The 18,720-nt window shown below is 43.5% G+C and overlaps 1 protein-coding gene across 1 annotated transcript in view; it reads right to left on the reverse strand.

Moving 5' to 3' along the window:
* LOC145351488 (uncharacterized) overlaps nucleotides 1-18,720 on the reverse strand; it is a 166,773-nt gene that overhangs the window by 138,068 nt on the left and 9,985 nt on the right. The window contains exon 2 of the mRNA XM_080201085.1: nucleotides 12,335-12,404. Within this exon, the coding sequence (XP_080057211.1) occupies nucleotides 12,335-12,404 (70 nt within the window). The remainder of the gene's footprint in view (nucleotides 1-12,334; nucleotides 12,405-18,720) is intronic.

The following is an 18,720-nucleotide window of genomic DNA, read 5'->3' on the forward strand; positions in this document are numbered from 1 at the left end:
TGCGATTTAAACTCAATAAAACACCTGGAAATTAAAGTCTAATGGTGACCATGAAACCATTGGTGATTTTTGTAAAAGCCTAAATGGTTCTCTTCAGGGGAGGAAATCTGCCATCCTTACCTGGACTGGCTAACATGTAACTCCAGGCCACAGAAATGCAGTTAACTCTTAAATGTCTTCTGAATTGGCCTAACAAACCACTCAGTTGTATTCAACCACAACAAAGAAACCACAAAAGGAATGAAACTGAACGGACCATCTGGCATTGATCTAGGCACCAGAAATGATAATGGCCTTCCGACCCTGACTCAAAACTTTGGCTCTATTCTCTTTTCATAGATGCTGTCAGACCTGCTGAGATTTTCCAGCATTTTCTGTTTTTGTCTCACAGACTAGTCGGGCAGGTCCGAGGCCAGCAGAATCTGGTCTGGACACCTCATTGTCATAATCTGGGCAAGTTCCTAGCCCCTTTCACACCTTGGATTCATTTTCAGGTATGTCTGGTTTTGCTCCTTGCATGCCCTCCTGTACTCTTCACTGAACCAGGGTAGATCCCCTGGCATGATGGCAATGGTAGAGTGGCGGATATGCCAGGCCACCAGGCTATGGATTGTGGTTGAGTACAATTCTATTGCTGCTGATGGTCTAAAGCGCCTCACGGATGGCCAGTCTTGAGTTGCTAAATCTGTTCAAAGTCTTTCCATTTAGCAGGATCGTAGTGCTGTGCAACATGATGGAGGATGTCCACAATGTGAAGACGCCACAAGGACTGTGTTGTGGTCATTTCTATTGATACTGTCATGGACAGGTACATCTGCAGCAGGCAGGTTGGTGAGGATGAGGTCAGGTATGTTTTTCCCTCACCACCTGCTATGTCCTTTAGGACCCTTCTAGCTCAGTCTGTGATGGACTCTTAGTGATGGACGTTGAAGTCCCCCATTTAGAGTACAATCTGTGCTATTGCCACCCTCCCTTAGTGCTTCCTCCAAATGGTGATCAACATGAAGGAATACTGATTCATCAGCTGAGGGGGGGGTTTTCTTGCCCATGAATGACCTGCTAATGTTGAGGACTCCAAGGACAACTCCTTCCTAATTGTATACCATTTGCCACCATCTCTGCTGACTCAAGACATATCCCAGAATGCTGATGGTGGTTCTGTGATAATGACTCTGTCAAACTGTTGCTCGACTAGTCTGTGAGACAAAAACAGAAAATGCTGGAAAATCTCAGCAGGTCTGACAGCATCTATGAAAAGAGAATAGAGCCAAAGTTTTGACCCTTCGTCCGAGCTAAAGACCAAGAAAATAGGGCAAGATTTATATTATGGGGGTGGAGGGGTGGAGTTGGGGGGCCTGTAATTGGACAAAGGGAATGTGATTGGTGATGATAAAGGCTGAGAAAGGTGGTAGGAGCATCCATTAAGAGATCAGAATATTTGAATGGCAGAGTAAAGGTTTGGATCGTTAGAGGACTATCTGAAGGATGTGGCACTTTATCTTAGTCTGTGAGACAGCTCTCCCAATGTTGGCAAGGATCCACAGATGTTAGTAAGGAGGACTCTGCAGGGTCGGAAGGGCTGGGTTTGCCATTATCATTTCCGGTGCCTAGATCAATGCCAGGTGGTCCGTTCAGTTTCATTCCTTTTGTGGTTTCTTTGTTGTGGTTGAATACAACCGAGTGGTTTGTTAGGCCAATTCAGAAGACATTTAAGAGTTAACTGCATTTCTGTGGTCTGGAGTTACATGTTAGCCAGTGAATTGCTGGCATACTGCTGGGTATGGAACCCAGAAAACTGGCCATATTCATACCTTCTCCCATTGGTCACTTACTTCCCTAATTTCATGCATCATACTTCTTTTTGTTTTATGCTATTATCATTCCACTCATTTAATCTTCTCCAATTCTCCATTTAACTATTTTAAATGTCATTCTCTCTTTCTTTATCTGAGCATGTGGCCTCTCACCTCTCCCCCGTTGTGCTCAACAATCATATCTTCCATTTCTGATGCGAGGTTATTCCTGAAATGTCCTTTTTTCCTCCAGAGATTCTGCATGTCTTTAGTAATTTCCATTTCAAATTTCAATCATGCGGAGAAAGAGATTCTTCAATATTCTGGTTACCCTCCTGGGTGAAATAATAGCTGCTTCTGGGACTTTGAGTCTGATTTTGTGCTTTTGTTTCCCCCAGGAGATCCTAATTCAATACAATATTCATGTAACGGGTAACCGTGTATTCTTCCTGGTGTCATTGAAAACACCAATTATATCCTTCACATCTAGCTCATTTGTATCCGTACTGTAACTAAGAATTCAAAATTAAATGCTACTTTACTGCATATGTAGACAAAATAAAGAACTGCAAATGCTGACAATCCTAAGTAACAACAAAAATAGAACATTGTGGAAATATATTACAGGTTTAATCGCTGAAAGGAAAAGCAGTAATGCATTCAGACAGGGGCACCTTGCCAGAATCACAATGTGTCACTCACTCAGCTAGACTGATGCATATAATGTATCACCCAGGCAGGGCACTTCTTCACTGAGAAATTTTGCACTATAATAAAGATTAACCGTCAGTCACACTGGTATCAAATTGCAGATTGTCTCTCTCCTGGCAAAACACTGCAGCCCACTGGACAATGTGGAGGAAAGAGCTGAAACTCGGTATGGTTCAGCATATTTCAAGGGCCACCTTGGACAAGTTGGCCACATAAGGCTAAAGGAAATAGTACCCCTAGGAGTAGGCCATTCACCCCCTTGAGCCTGTGTTGCCATTCAACAAGATCATGGCTGATCCGACATTCCTCACATCCACTTTTCCGCCCTTTCCCCTTAACACTAGATTCCCTTACTGGTCAAAGACTCTATCTATCTTAACCTTAAATTTACACAAGGACTCTGTCCCCACCACTGTCTGTGGCAACAAGTTCCAAATATTCCCAATCCTCAGACAAAAAAATTCCTCCTCATCTCAATCTTAAATCGGAGCCCCTTTATTCTGAGTCTATGCCCTCTGGCCCTAGACTCTTTCATGAGAGGAAACATCCTCTCAGCATTTACCCTGTCAAGCCCCTTAAGAATCCTAAATGAGATCACCTCTCATTCTTCTAAATTCCAATGAGTAGCGTCCCAATCTTTTTAACCTTTCCCCATAAGACAATCCTGCCAGACTGGGGGATCATCCTGCTGAATCTTCACTGAACTGCTTCCAGTGAAACATCTGATGTGCCCAGAGGAAGGTCCATGGGGTCACAGTTGCAGAGGTCCCTCCCCGCTCCTCCCAGGCACCAAAAATGACAATATGAACTCTCAGTTTTGTGCATGTCCATGCCAAGCCCACATTGGGTCATTAGGAGTCTTTAGAAGACGATGACATCACTTACAGATTGAGCAAAAAGGAATCTAAAAATAAAGCTTATTTATTGGTCACAAGTAGGTTTACATTAACACTGCAATGAAGTTACTGTGAAAATCTCCTACTCGCCAGATTTTGGCGCCTGTTTGGGTACACTGAAGGAGAATTTAGTAAGGCCAATTCATCTAACCTGCACATTTTTGGACAGTGTGAGGGAATTGGAGCACCTGGAGGAAACCCATGCAGACACAAGGAGAACGTGCAAACTCCACGCACACAGTGACCCAAGATGGGAATCAAACCCAGGTCCTGTGGAGTCGGCAGTGCTAACCACTGTGCTACTATGCCGCCCTACTAAATTAATGTAGTAGCCGATCATGGCATTGACAGATCGGCGCATGCGCAGTGGCCCGCTCAGTTGGCCTCTCCAGCAGGAAAAGGCCCTGCCCACTGATTTTCAATATGAATCCCGCTAGAGTACTCTGCAGTGCTCAGAGTGTGGGAGATTCATTCTGGAAATCACACTAAAAACAAAAGCAGGATTTACAACCATTTTCACGCAAATTGGGGAATTAGAATTTTTTTGGGAGAATCCTGGCCAATTACTTTTTTGGAACTGCATTCTGGTTCCACTCACTCCCTGCCAGTGATAAGCATAACCGATATTTCAACCCACTGTCAACAGATGTACTTTTAAATCCTGACGGATATTAACAATAGTCATTTCATTTCAATAATAATTAATTCCGTAAAAGCTTTTGCAACATTCCAGCATGATACAAGTGCCATTATTATTCACACTACATTATTTGTCTGCCTTGCGTTTATATTGAAATGACTTCTGATGAAATTCCAGACACCAAATTTACAACACAGAAGGAGACCATTTGCCCCAGCAAGACCATACTGGGTCAATCAGTTGCCATCCTGTCTAATCCCACGTTCCAGCACTTATTGGTTATAGCACTTCTAGTCATTTATTTAGATGTTGTAAGAGTTTCTGTCTCTTCCAGCCTTTCAGTCAGTGGGTTCCAGATCCCCACTATCTTCTATGTGAAAAAAATCCTTCAAACCCTTTCTAAACCTCCAACCCCTAGCCCTAAATCTCTGCCCCCTGTTTAAACACCCATCAAACAATGGCAATAGGGCCATCCTATCCACTGCTAAAATATTAACCAATTGTTAAGGAAGTTTAACATTTGAACACAATTTAAATCCACTCTGATAATTGCAGTAGACATTGTGCAATTGTGGGAGTTTACAAGGTGTTGTCTATTTGTTGTACTATAATGGAATGCCAATTTTCCAATTAAGTTAGCACACATCCAGATGGAAGAACAAGCACAAAGGACTGTAGGGAATAATTACCCTCAGAATGTGGAGTGAATGAAACAAAGATAATTAATCTCACTCAGTCTGGATCAACAATATCTTTTATTACTGTCATAAGATAATGCTTTAACTTGATGACATGGGTGAAATTTTATAGGGCACTGTGGACCCTGCCACCCTGGATGAAAGGTCAGAGATAAGGCCACCAATGATCCCGACAGCTGCCTTGCAGCTGGAAGCAGCATTCATTGCTTTAAGGTGAGACCGCTGCCCCTTTCTTGGGAGAATATCCTCCCTTAGAGAGCTGCAGCAAATTGGTTTGGCTGGCAGCTCTGCAGCCTGAACGGCGCCAGCTGGGAGTGGTGGCCACTCTTGGGACTGCAGACAGTCCCACCATGCTGACAAGCCCAGGTAAGTCCAGTGTCGGAGTTCTCGGTGAATAGGGTGAGGGTAGGGGGTCAGGTTCAAGTGGTCAGAAGGCAGGGTTTAAGCGGGGGGGGGCAATTTCCTTGTGGTGGCGGGAGGGGCTGCTCCTCCAATAGGCCCAAGGGGCCCCCAAATAAGGTTTGCCCACTCTTATCATGCTGGCAGCCTGGCAGCTTTAGTTGCATGGGTTGATTGTGGGCATGGACCTCCTCACGCCTTGGGTAGGATACTGGTGGGATGGGAGTGGAATAAGGCTCTTAACTGGCATTAATTGACCACTTAAGGGCCCCAATAGACTAATGAGCAGGCTGGCCACATGATGCCTCAACCTGGCTGCTGCTGTAAAATTTCAGACAGGTTAGGGGTGTGTATCGGCTGTCTGCTGGATTTTATATATCCCCTTGCCTTCAAACGCATTGGCAGGGAAGCTAAACATTCACTTCATGAGCGCATTACTGACGACACTACTGTGCAATACTGGGGAGATACTGTACTGTTAGACATGTTTTCTTTCAGATGAGGTATTAAACTGAGGATCCATCTGTTTTCTCAGTTGGGCATAAAGGATTACATGGCATTTTTTTAATATGAAAAGCAGCAAAGTTCTTCCTGGTGCCCTGTCAGCATTTACCCATTTATTAACATCACTGAAGTGTATTATCCAATCAATGTGTCTGCTGATTTTGGGCTCCCACAGATGGAATGATGGTGGCCTCCCAGTGGCTGGGGGGGGGGGGGGGGGGTGAAGGGGAGGGTGGTGGACTGGAATCGGGGGGGCGGGTGTCAGAGCTGCATCCTACAAAGCAGCCCAGGACAGATGTGAGGACCACAGCAATGGAGTGACCCCCCCAACTTCAATTGATAACCTGGTAGCTGTGACCAGAGAGTATGTTCTCCATCTTTACAAGTCTTCAGAGGGCCCCTCCATCCTGAGGCACCCTCATGGTCTCCCACCTACAGCAGCAGTGCCCGCCTCTCCCAGTGGGGCTGCCAGTTATCCAGAGCCAAGGGTACTCCCATTTTCCAACTGCGAAAGCCACCTCCCCTCCATAATTGTGAAGTACTCCCAAAGATGGCCTCTTAATGGGCCAGCTCCTCGAAAATCTCCTCCAGGGTCCACAGCCATCTCTGGCTCCCTGATCTGGAATTCAGCCAGGTATTGGGATGGAAAGCTGTTTGCAAGCTGTCCTTCCATTATAATATAAGATAAATAAATGTTTCAATCCACAGTTTCCCATAGCATTTCCTCCAATATAATGGGTTAGAAACGGTTCACACAGGTGGCAGTTCTTGCTGGAAGGAGAAGACACATGAGTTGCGAGTTGCTGAGGGGAGAGCAAGAAGAAAAAAAGTGTATAATTAGACTCAGAAACAAAAAATGCTCCAACATCTCAGCAAGTGTGAGGGCATCTATGGAGAAAGAAGAGAGCTAATGTTTCAAATCTAGATGGCTGCTCTGATTCAAAACGTTGGCTCTGTTCTCTCTCCACAGATGCTGTCAGAATTGCTCAGATATTCCAGCATTTTCTACTTTTGTTTCAGATTCCAGCATCCACTGTATTTTGTTTTTTACCTTTGTCTGTTTAATTAGACAAGTTGCAACTTGTCAGTCAGAAGATACTGTGGGATGAAAGGAGAAGAGAAATGGGAAAATGAGGATTAGGAATGAGGCTACCATTGCCTTCAATGTTTTCAGTCCAGCCACCAGCCATGGCCTCAGTTATGGGCACTCCAATAAGTGGAGCGTGGGTTTTGCCCTGTTGCACCACTGTTTAGTGTTCTTCTTCCGTAGACACTGTTCCCAGCTACTTCCAGAACTCAGTGCAGCCAGAATGATATCCCTTTTAAAGGTGCAGGTTGGCTTTCAATAGTGTGGGTTAGTTTTAAATGATGCTAGCCTATCACAATATGTATCCCCGCTCAGTCAACCAACAGCATGCTTAGAGCTACCTGCATGTTAAATTCATGGTAATACACAGGCAGCATGAGGTTTGAACGCTGTCTCCATCAGACACAATGGGTTTGGTAACGTGCTGAAGGGTTATGGGGAGACGGCAGGAAAATAGGGATGAGGAGCATATCAGCCATGATCAAATGGCAGAGTGGACTCAATGGGCCGAATGGCCTAATTCTGCTCATATTTCTTATGAACGGGGAAGGGTTAATCACACACATAATATTCCCAAGCTCATTTTGGGGCCCTGTCAAATTTCATACTTAGATAATGATTAAATAAGACACATCTCTTACTGCTTTGTTTTCAAGCACATACAAATGTGCATAAAAGTTAATACTTACGTTTAAAATATGCATCACCATGCACAAGGAGACTGATTTAACAAGAGATTGACACTTGCTCAGAAAAATAATTGATGGCAATTACCCAAATTCTATTCCGTTAGCATGAAAAGCACTCTTTTAAAAAGGTCAAATAATAATGAGAGAAGCAACATTAAATAAGAAATATTCATTATTCTTTTCTATCATTATTTTTGATCTTTGGCCAATTCAGTATAACAGCTCCTACAACTGTTTTACTTACAGCAGAAGTGTAGAAAATTGTTGTATTTTACTTAGAGTATTTGTAATATTTTACAGGTATTTTGCTTAACCTTGAGAGTAGCTGTTGCACAACTGTTCAACAATCATCAGATCTAGCACCATTGTGCCTCAGTCTCTGTAAAACTGCCTCCTGTTCCAGAATCACCCCGAAAAGCAAAAGTAACCCCTGCTTTGCTGAGTTTTAAAACAAAATATGCAGTTCTGTCATGCTGTGTTATTTATGGAGATTAGAATCATACAGGAAATAATACATCGATTTCATATTGATTAATCAGTCAGATGTCACTGTACTTGGTGATATAATAATTATACAAGAGAACTGAGAGCTAACATATTGTCATGTTCTGGATTCAGACTGTAACGAATGATTGGCCCTTTGCTTATGGAGAACGAGCTGAGGTAATGATGCTGGAATTTGAAACAAAAACAGAAAATGCTGGAAAATCTCAGCAGGTCTGACACCTTCTGTGGAGAGAGAATAGAGCCAACATTTCGAGTCTGGATGACCGTCCGACAGAGCAGTGTGTGTGGGTAGTAAAGTTAAACTCTGTTTACTAGAGCACGAGTTGCAATGATATGCTCTGATGTGTCTTCCAAGAGTCTTCTGAGTGATGGTCATTGTGATGCTGTCTTCGATGTACACCTACTTCTGAAACAGCTAGAGGCACCTCCTCAGGAATGTCCATCAATGAACCATGAACATACGTGGAATTTCACCCCCTCGATATCGAAACCAAACATCCAGGGCACTTTCAGTACATTGCCACCATCATTTTGGGGAGAGTGTCTAAGTACAGACACTATAGCGATTATAGATTCAATAATGTAAAATAATGGAACTGATTATTAAGAATAAACTTGAGGGTCATCTGTAGGACAACAATCTAGTTACCACGTATTCAAGAAAACAAGGCACGCTTCCTTAACCTCTTTGAGGAAGCAATTACCCAAGTTCACCTTGATTTTCAAAAGATAACGTTCGACATCAATTCAAAAGGTTTGAAATTTCAGGATAAACCCTGAGAATGGATAACAAACAGTGGAATATTAGTCAAAGTAGGAAGAGATTAAAGTTTATTGTGCTATGATCAGATCACACCTTGTACACAGTGTCTAGTTCTGGTCACCAAGAAACAAGAGAAATACTCAAGTACTGGAAGAACAGCAGAGAAGATTTTTTTCATCTGGTTTGTAAAGTCTCTGTAAAGTGACTAATTTCTACATTTAAGGTGATGTACAAATTGATGTTATCACTTTAGCAATAGCAGTGGTCATAGATCGAATAGAGTAAAATCCTACAGCAATTCACTGTAGATCAGGTCAGGAGGACCAAAACTGAGTTCCGTTCTCTGGAGTTTGTATTGGTAGCAGTACGAGCCAATTCCAATCCTGGACCATGGTTTCTTTGTAGTGGAGAAAGGTTGGCGGGAAGGGTGAGGGTAGTTGGAATTGATACAAGACTTAGCTAAGAGATACTGGGGTTGATTTATAACTTTATCAACTCGATATTCAGCAGAAACCATCCAATTTTCCTTCAATTATTTCTGTTACTGACGTGCAATGTCCATCACTAGATTTTCCTCTCTGTCCTCTAACCAAGTGATGCTCAACATCCAGATGGTGGTAAGGGAGACCTACTCCAGTAGCTTTTACAATAGCCTGACGTGAATTGGACAGCTCCAGTCAACCATAAAATCAGAGACTGGTTCTGCTCAAAAATGTAAATGAGGTGATAAATAGTCACTAACCCGAATGTTCCTCTCTCCACAGATGTGGCTTTATCTGCTGAGTATTTCCAGCATTTTCTGTTTTTAAAGTAACTCTAGCTGCTATAACTTTTGAAAATCAACACGATAAATAAAGCAAATAGCTAAAGTATTGTCACACTGCTGCAAAGTAGTTCAAATAATTGCATTTCTCCACATTTCTTTTCATTGTAGTTAGAGATGAGAATAAAGTACACTTAGAAAAGGAGAGATCATAATTTTTAGCTGTTTATTTGGCTGTGATTTTTTTTCTTTGCTTGCCTTGTTGCCGTTAGTAACAAATATATTAATCAATAAGTAAGACATGTGTTTATCTGATTTTTAGTAATTTTGATGGTAATCTATAAAATAGGGATTTGAAGCATCACTTGTCCTGAAAGACCAACAACTCTCTTGTATTGATTGCTGGAGATGTTGCATTTCTTTATCACCCCTCTTAGCTCTAGGGAGGGACCCAGAGTTGAACACAGTACTTACACATTTTGGCCTAACATGCGAACAAGACTCCCTTTAGTGAGACTGCAAATCTTTCCCATTGCCAGCATTTTCTCCATGTGCAGGAAATGCCTTCTAGTGGCTAAGAGTGGTGCTGTAAGTTTAAACTCTCTACTAGATGGAATTCACCACTTATCATAATCCAAGCAAACAAAACAGCCTCCTCCAACCTTTACCACAATTGAATGATATTGCTGAAATCAGCAAATACACCCAGGCAGTGAAGTATCAGTTTGAGACAATACAGGGGATGAACTGTAATTGTGATGCAAATCGAATGTGCAATGGTAGTGGGTGTCAGCTTAGGCCTGCCCCAACAGTACTAGCAGGAGGCTGAAACCGTTCTTACAGTGAGGCCTCATTTCCCTAATAATCGATGGGCTACCATCAATCAAGATGTGCCAACAGCCAGCTTGTCAATTAAGGGGCAGGGACAACCCTGAAGTCCTGTAACCGTTATGACTAATTCAGTGGGAACCAGCATGTTGAATTACAAAGAGGCTGATCTGGAGTCTTTAGGATAGAGAAAAACTATCAACAGCTGAGTAGTACTGCTTAAAAATATCCCATTTGGGTAGTATCACATTATTAAAATGCTGTGTTCATTTTTCAAAAATGAATAGATATGAGGACCCTTTCTTGGAAAGTAAACTCTGTAATCTTTGTAATCTTTCCTTCTTCTTTTGCTGATGTAACACAGCATGCGTGTTGTGGTAACTTTTCTCATTATTTAAAAGAACCCAACAAATTTATGAGCCCCACAGACAAAACCTATCCCATTATTCTCCCCTTTTACAAATAAGCTATTAACACACCCCCAGGCTCTCATTATGTGATTAAATGTCATTGAACAATTGGTTTCAGATTCAGCCTAAAGTGAAATCACTCATACATCAACCCAGCTAAAGAGAGAGAAAAAAACATCTGAAAATGTGCTGATGGCAAGAAATTAAATCCTGGTTTTTCTCAAACACAAGTCATACCATTCTCATTACAGATTATCACAATAAATCACCATCAATGTCAGAGTTAAGCAGCATCTGGATTGCAATTGGTTCCACCTTTGGTTTGTACATAAAGTTCACAAAAAGGATAGTGCAGACATTCTCTGTGTTTGAGAAATTATTTCTTTATGTTGGACTATTCTTTTCATTCACTTATTCAGTCTTTCAAGGTATATTCAAGCAATTATAACTACACACTTTAACAATCAGCTATGCCAAAGTACAGTTGATCCCCCGACAATTTTCCATTTGATCACGGCATTTAAAAACATAAAGCTTTCTGTAATGCTGTATGATTAAACTCAATGGAAGATAATCTTGGGATATCATAGTTATTAGTAGCATTACTAACTTAATATCTTACGCAAATACAATTTCTTAGACTTAAGAAACTCACATTTCTGTAAAAGATAAAAAGGTCTTTGATCTATTTCCCTTTGAAGACAACAGAAAATAAAATTGTGTAAAATAATGAGTGCTCAGCAGAAAGATGATTGAAAAGCTCCCTGCATTACGCCCAACATCTGAGCGCTAACGTACACTAGACTGTTGAGTTTTGCTGCGCTGCAATTTGAAAATCTCATTCTGACCATCCACAACCCATTAACAATATTTTTTAAAATTAATTCATGGAACATGGTCATTGCTGGCCAGCCAGCATTTATTGCCCATAGAGATCAGTTAAAAGTCAACCACATTGTGGTCCTGGAGTCACATGTAGACCAGACTGGGTAAAGACTGCAGATTTCCTTCCCTTAAGGACATTAGTGAACCAGATGGGTTTTTCTGACAATCAACAGTGGTTGCACAGTCATCAGTAGATTCTATTTTTTATTGAATTCAAATTCCACCATCTGTCGAGGCAGGATTTGAACCTGGATTCCCAGAACATTAGCTGAATTGCTGGACTAATAGTCTAGTGATAAAACCACTATGCCATTGCCTCTTTCTAAAGAAAATTAACAGGCTGTTAATTGGTGATAAATGGGTTGCTGGCTTTCCCCTGACCCCACCGTCACCTTAAAAATGTTGGCAGGCCCCTGAAGTGTCACCCAAGAGAGTAATGTTCAAAACATGTCCGCACCCGATCTCTCACCAACGGGTGATTGAAAATCAAGCCCCTGATCTCCACATATTTCATTTATATTTCTGTCTTATTTTGATTTCACATTCATCGCACATTTCCTCTTAGAATTAAAAGTAGACATTATGAAAATAAGAAGTGACTTAAACATTTTGAAGTTTATTTATTAGTATCACAAGTAGGCTTATGTGCGTTCCCTGATGTCTGGCTCTGGCTGTTCTTGAGGAGACATCTCGGTACTAAGAGATTTAACAGTGCTAGTTTGAGTACAAATCTCAAACACAAATGCTAAAGATTCACTCACCTGGTGGACAGAAACATTCAGATGTAGCTTCTCTAACTGTCCTGATTTTTGCCACTCCATCAGTTAATTCCTACAAAAACAAGGCAATTGATCAGTAAAATCCATTTACTTGTGGTGATCATATGAATATAGTCCTTAAATCACAGCTTCCGGAATGAAATTGCCAAAGGACCTGCTTTTTTTTAATTCAAATTTTAATGTGCTAATCAGCACAAGTTGGTTCTGGAAATCAGTTCAAATTTCTTACACTATCCATGTGCTTTTCTTGTTCAAGTATCAGAAACCTTTTAAAATAAAATCAAATTACTGCAGATGTTGGCAAAACCAAAAGAAAAAATGCTGGAAAATCTCAGCCCGTCTAACAGCACCTGTAAGGAGAGAAACAAGTTGATGTTTCGAGTCCAGACGACCCTTTGTCAAAGCTTATCTGGATTCAAAACGTCAGCTCTTTTCTCTCCTTACAGATGCTGCCAGACCTGATGAGATTTTCCAGCATTTTCTCTTTTGGTTTCAAAAGCCTTTCCAACATTTCTTTGCACTTAATTTACAGCTCAGTTATTCACCTTCATCTAGGTTTATCTACTACACAGTTGATGTGTCAGCACTGCAAACCAGCTGAGAGCAATGATAAAGTGGGAGTAATAGCAAGAATGAACTTTAAGTGTGTAACAAATTCACAAGTACCAAGCCAGCACTCTGAGTAGAGGACTGTTCAGGGTTATAGTGGGTGGTGTGTCGTCTTGCTGAGCAGCAGATTAAACAACAGATGGGGTAAGCTGTGCAAAACCAACTCGGCTGAGGTGTAGATACTCACCGTCCAAGTATTAAAAGTTCGATGTGCAGCACATCAGGATTTTTGCTCAGCTTACTGATCAGATTTTTAAATTGCCAATCAGCAATGCTCAGCTTTCCATTGCGCTCTTTAAACTGCTCAGTGGTGTTCTAATCATACTTTTGTATCACTTACGTTTTGATGACTGCCCAGATATCGCAGTCAGTAACAAACTGAAAGCACTTGCAGATTGAAGAAAGGTTCCATTTAACAAATCTGAAAATTCGTAGCACCCCTTCAATGCAGAAGGAGGCCATTCAGCCCTTTGATTCTGCACCCATCACAATCCCACCCAGACCCTATTCATGTAACCCCACATATTTACCCTGCTAATCCCCCTGACACTAGGGTCAATTTAGCATGGCCCATCAAACTAAACTGCTCATCTTTAGTCTGTAAGGGGGAAACCAGAGCACCCAGAGGAAACCCACGCAGACATGGGGAGAATGTGCAAACTCCACACAGACAATGACCCAAGGCTGGAATTGAACCCAGGTCTCTGGAACTGTGAGGCAGCAGTGCTAACCATTCTACCATTATGCCACTCCATATCCCAATTTGATGAGTCATCAACACCTGCAGTTATATATTCTATATATTATGTTAAGTAGCATGTTTAACATAGGAACCATTTCAAGGTGCTTCACTGGGGCACAAAAAGTAAGTGAAACAAAGAACAACAAGTTGTAGATGTATGGCGGGGATGACTTTTAGCCCGTGACAGCCATTAGTGAGAATGGCCATGCAGGCGGAAAATTCAGTGAGATTCAGAAACTATGATTCCCTCCAGTGAAATTATGTTTTGGATTTTCTAGGCCTTTCCCTAGCAGAGTAATGAGAAATCTGCCATGGAAAGCACGAAACCTCATCTTAATACTTATATCATCAGCGAGCCCCCCTTCTGGGATATCCCCTTCTCTGACGTGACATCACGCCAACGCGATTTACAACAGCTGTAAAAAATGAGAATCTGATGATCTCATCACCAAAAGGGCTGTCAGAGGTGAGCACTCAGGTCACCATTATCATCCAGGGTATCAGTCACAGTGTGTGGTGGGGAGTTGGGGGGGCAACAGAGAGAATGTGGGGGACCCAAATAAGTCCAACTCAGGGTTGGAGGGAGATTCTGTCTCGGCATCTCGGTAGGTGGGTTGCTCACAGGTCATAACGGCCCCTCATGGCTGTGAGCCTCTTGGTTTAAAGGGGTCTGGAGGCGGCTCTTCCTGAGTCCCCCTTGCTGGGCTTGTGCCAATATCACCACTGAGGGATTTTCCTTCCAGAGTGGCAGCTGGTGAATCCACAGAGTCAGCATTGGGAGTGACTGGGAGGTTTTTGGGTGGGGTCCCATGGGAGGCCAGGCAGCATGGGGGACTCTGAGAAGGGGTGGTTTCCAGCCTCATTAGGGGTGAATACTCTCACACAGTGGGGGAGAGGAGGAGTGAACCCCCACACGCAGGCAGCATGTGAAGCCTGAGGGCACGAGCTGTCTGGAAGTTCAAAGCCACTGGTTTTGGAGGCCAAAGATGTGCAGGTTAGGTGCATTGGTCATGCTAAATTGCCCCTCAGTGTCCCACAGTAACTTTGTTGTAGTGTTAGTGTAAACCTACTTGTGACACTAATAAACTTTAAAGGATTTAAAAGAAAACTTTAAAAGATGTGAGCGCTAGATTGATTAGTCATGGTAAATGTGTAGAGCTATAGGATAGGGCAGAGTGGTGGGCCTAGTGGTAAGATACTCTGTCAGGGTGTTGGTGCAGACTGAATGGCCTCTTTCTATACTGTAGGGATTCTATGACACTGGACCTCCGACATTTGGAGGCAGAAGAGAGGAGGGAGAGGAGGAGTGAACCCCGACACGCAGGCAGCACTGTGAAGCCTGAGAGCATAAGCTGTCTGGAAGTTCAAGGCCACTGGCTTTGGAGGCCAGGCTGTCAGGGATGAGGCTCTGGATGGTTGGGTGTTCAAGTTGGAAGGCTCATTTAATCCACAGCCCATGAGAGCTAGAGGAATGAGGGTGTTATGTAAGAATGAAGTTGACTGCAAATTGCAGTCTTCAGATGCATCAAGTTGCCCTGCCTGCCACAACAGGAAGCCAGATGCCTACTCAGCTCCCTGATCCTTCCGTGACAAATCAATTCTGCCAATTCAAAAGCAAGATAGTGCGGATGCTGGAATCTGAAACAAAAACAGAAAATGCTGGAAAATCTCAACAGGTCTGACAGCATCTGTGGGGAGGGAATAGAGCCATGTTTTGAGTCTAGATGACCCTTCACCAGAGCTCTGACAATGGGTCATCTAGAATTGAAACATTGGCTCTAGTCTCTGAGATTTTCCAGCATTTTCTGCTTTTGTGCCAATTTAGTCAGCGTTGCAATGCGTGAGTGTGCCACTGATTGGTGAAAGGCTTGTAAGCCTTTGGAAGTGCAGCTGGCTAATATCAGTTTAATACCTGATCTGGGGACCATATATTCAACAGGTCCAAGCAGTGGAAGTAGTCCGATACTGTCTACCCCTCTACCGCAACTACATTCATGTCTGGAATCCCTGGGGAGGAACCATTGAGTCCTTCCATTGGGCACCACAGGGACTGAGTTGCCTTATCGACATCTTTGATCACATGTTAATTTAATCTTTAAGTTTAATTTGTGATTTGGTTTTGGTTAGGGCAGCTTCCCTTTAAGGGGCTATCCCTTTTATTTTGTCCCTTAGTTTATTTGATTTAGTTTAATTAGCTTCCAACAAAAGAGTTGAAGCCTAGCTGCCAAACATTGGACTCCAAGGCTCATATCCACATCTGCATAGTAGAGAGGTGCTTCCCAATGCATAGCATCATGGTGAAGTCTCTCATCAGTCACCCTGTTCAAGGGTGGCGGGGGCAGCATCATGTTCCCCCATGAGGTTAGGATGTTGGTCCCTTGAATGCATTCAACCGCTCTAACTCTTTGCCCTTGAGTGAGCACGCAGATGGCTGAAGCTCTCAAGGACCAAGATGCTTCATTCAGGTGGAGTTGACAGGGGCAGCTGTGGGGAATTGGGCATTATGTAACAGGGGAAGGAGTGAGACTTCTGGAAAGGCGCTTACACAGGGGGATGGGTGGATGTCCCAGATCCTGAGAGGGCTGAGGGTCAGGGCAGCTTCGATATTCACCTACTTTGATATTCTCCTCCTTTCGGTTTATGATTTTGGAAAGTCATGGAGCCAGTTGGGTTGTCAATTGGTTGATTGCTACTGAGCAGTAGCAGCAATCTTGATGTGCCAGATGCATGTGGCCAGGAGCAGTGCCTGGAGAGGAAGGGGTGGCAGTGCCTGCTGATCTTCCAGGAGCAAGGCCACAGATGGCAGAGCCTTGGAGGAGACACTACCAGCCCAGGTATTCCAGCGTAGAACCTTCTGCCTCTAATTGTCAGAGGTCCAGTGTCATAGAATCCCTACAGTATAGAAAGAGACCATTCAGTCTGCACCAACACCCTGACAGAGTATCTTACCACCAGGCCCACCACTCTGCCCCATCCCATAACTCTACACATTTATCATGACTAATCAATCTAGCGCTCACATCTTTTAAAGTTTTCTTTTAAATCTTTTAAAGTTTATTAGTGTCACAAGTAGGCTTACACTAACACTACAACAAAGTTACTGTGGTACACTAAGGGGCAATTTAGCATGACCAATGCACCTAACCTGCACATTTTTGGACTGTTGGAGAAAACTGGACTAATGTGGAGCATTCGGAGTGTCGGGGAAGACTGCGTCTGTCCTAGAGGATGGTGTATCACTTGTGCCAGGTGATGCAAGCACCACATAGCCTGGGAAGCCACCCTTTGCCTGTGGCTCTGAAAGTCACTGTCACTCTGAACCTGTATGCCAGCGATTTGTTTCCAGGCTGTGTGCGTGACCTGTGTGGCATCTCCCGGTCAGCCACACACAAGTGGATAAGGGAAGTCACGGATATGCTATTTTCAAGAACCCACATGTACATCACCTTGGACCAGGGCCAAGTGAGCCAGGACACTAGGGCCATGGGCTTCAGCCACATGGGAGGCATATCCCAGATACAGGGTGTCATTGGCTGCACTTCTGTGGCTGTGCGCTTTCCATGGCAGCATGGAGCACCATGTGTGAACCACAAGGAATACCACACCCTCAGTGTCCACATCGTCTGTGACCAAGCGGTGCCCATCTTGCAGGTGTGCGCCCAGTTTCAAGGGAGCATCCATGATAATTACATCTTGGGATGCTCACTGATCCCAGCTGTTTTTGGGGAAGACCAATGGCTGGAGTGACGGTTTCTCAGGGGCACAGGATAGCCATTCAGGAGGAGGCTGATAATGCCAGTATGGAGGCCATAAACAGACTCACTACAACGAGCGTGCGCTGACAGAGCAGGTGATTGGCCAACTCAAGATACGGTTTCAGTGCCTGGATCAGTCAGAGAGTTTTCCTCCGAAGCAGCTAGCAGAGGATTGTGGTCTGCTATACCCTGCAAAGCCTGGTCCTGCAGTGGGATGACAAGAAAAATATGGAGAAACACCACATCTGTTCAGATGAGAAAATCGAGGAGGGCAGTGAGGGGCAACTCATAGAGGAGGAGGAGGAAGGATATCGAGGCCAGGGTCTTCAACAGAACCTCCAAGGGCTAGGGACACACATAGCCTCGCGCTTCAGTGGACTGGTATGTAAATGCCTCTCCCACCATGGAGTCTGACATCCACTTTCCACTGGGGTGCCTGCAGGAGCTCATCATGATGGTGGCTATATTCATGGGAAGGTCACTAAAGTGATTGGCTGGATGCTGCAGGGAAATGATGACTTGCAGTGAGGATAGAATGATGCTCCTCACATCCTCAGCGATATGTCTGACTCCTATCTGATAGAGAGCTGAACGCATCCTGCCAATGAATGAGCTTATCACGGGGCCCAGAGACACAGGGTAACAAATCCCAGCTGCTACTGCCTCCTCTGAGGTCAGGGACCTGGAGTTTTTCTCCACCCACTGATGAGGTGGACAGACACTCACCACTTTTTCAGCTCTTGGCATCCTCATAACTAGAGAAAGCTGGCCTAAGTTTATGTTTATGAGTTTATGTCTTTATGTGCCCTGAATGTAAATAGAACTCCTGTTCACCTGACGAAGTGGCAGTGCTCTGAAAGCTAGTGGCTTTTGCTACCAAATAAACCTGTTGGACTTTAACCTGGTGTTGTGAGACTTCTAACTGTGTTTACCCCAGTCCAATCCCAGCATCTCCACATCATGACCCAAAGAGACCCAGGTGCTCTTTCTAATCCCATCTTCCTGCATATGCCCATAGCTCTGAAGCTTACAACACTTAAGGTGAAGATCCATGTAGTTTTTAAAAGAGTTTAGGATCTTTGCCTCCACCATTATCTCAGGAAGCAAATTCCAGATATCCACCTCCCTCTGCATTAAAAAATTCCTCATGTCCCCTTCTGCCACTTGAATTTATGACCCTGGTTTTTGAACTCTCCGCTAAGAGAGAGGTTCATCCTGTCCATTCACTCCCTACCCCCTCACAATTCTTTATACCTCAATTA

This window comes from Carcharhinus amblyrhynchos, chromosome 13 (assembly GCF_965287045.1).
Source record: "Carcharhinus amblyrhynchos chromosome 13, sCarAmb.v2.hapA, whole genome shotgun sequence".
Taxonomy (NCBI): Eukaryota; Metazoa; Chordata; class Chondrichthyes; order Carcharhiniformes; family Carcharhinidae; genus Carcharhinus; species Carcharhinus amblyrhynchos.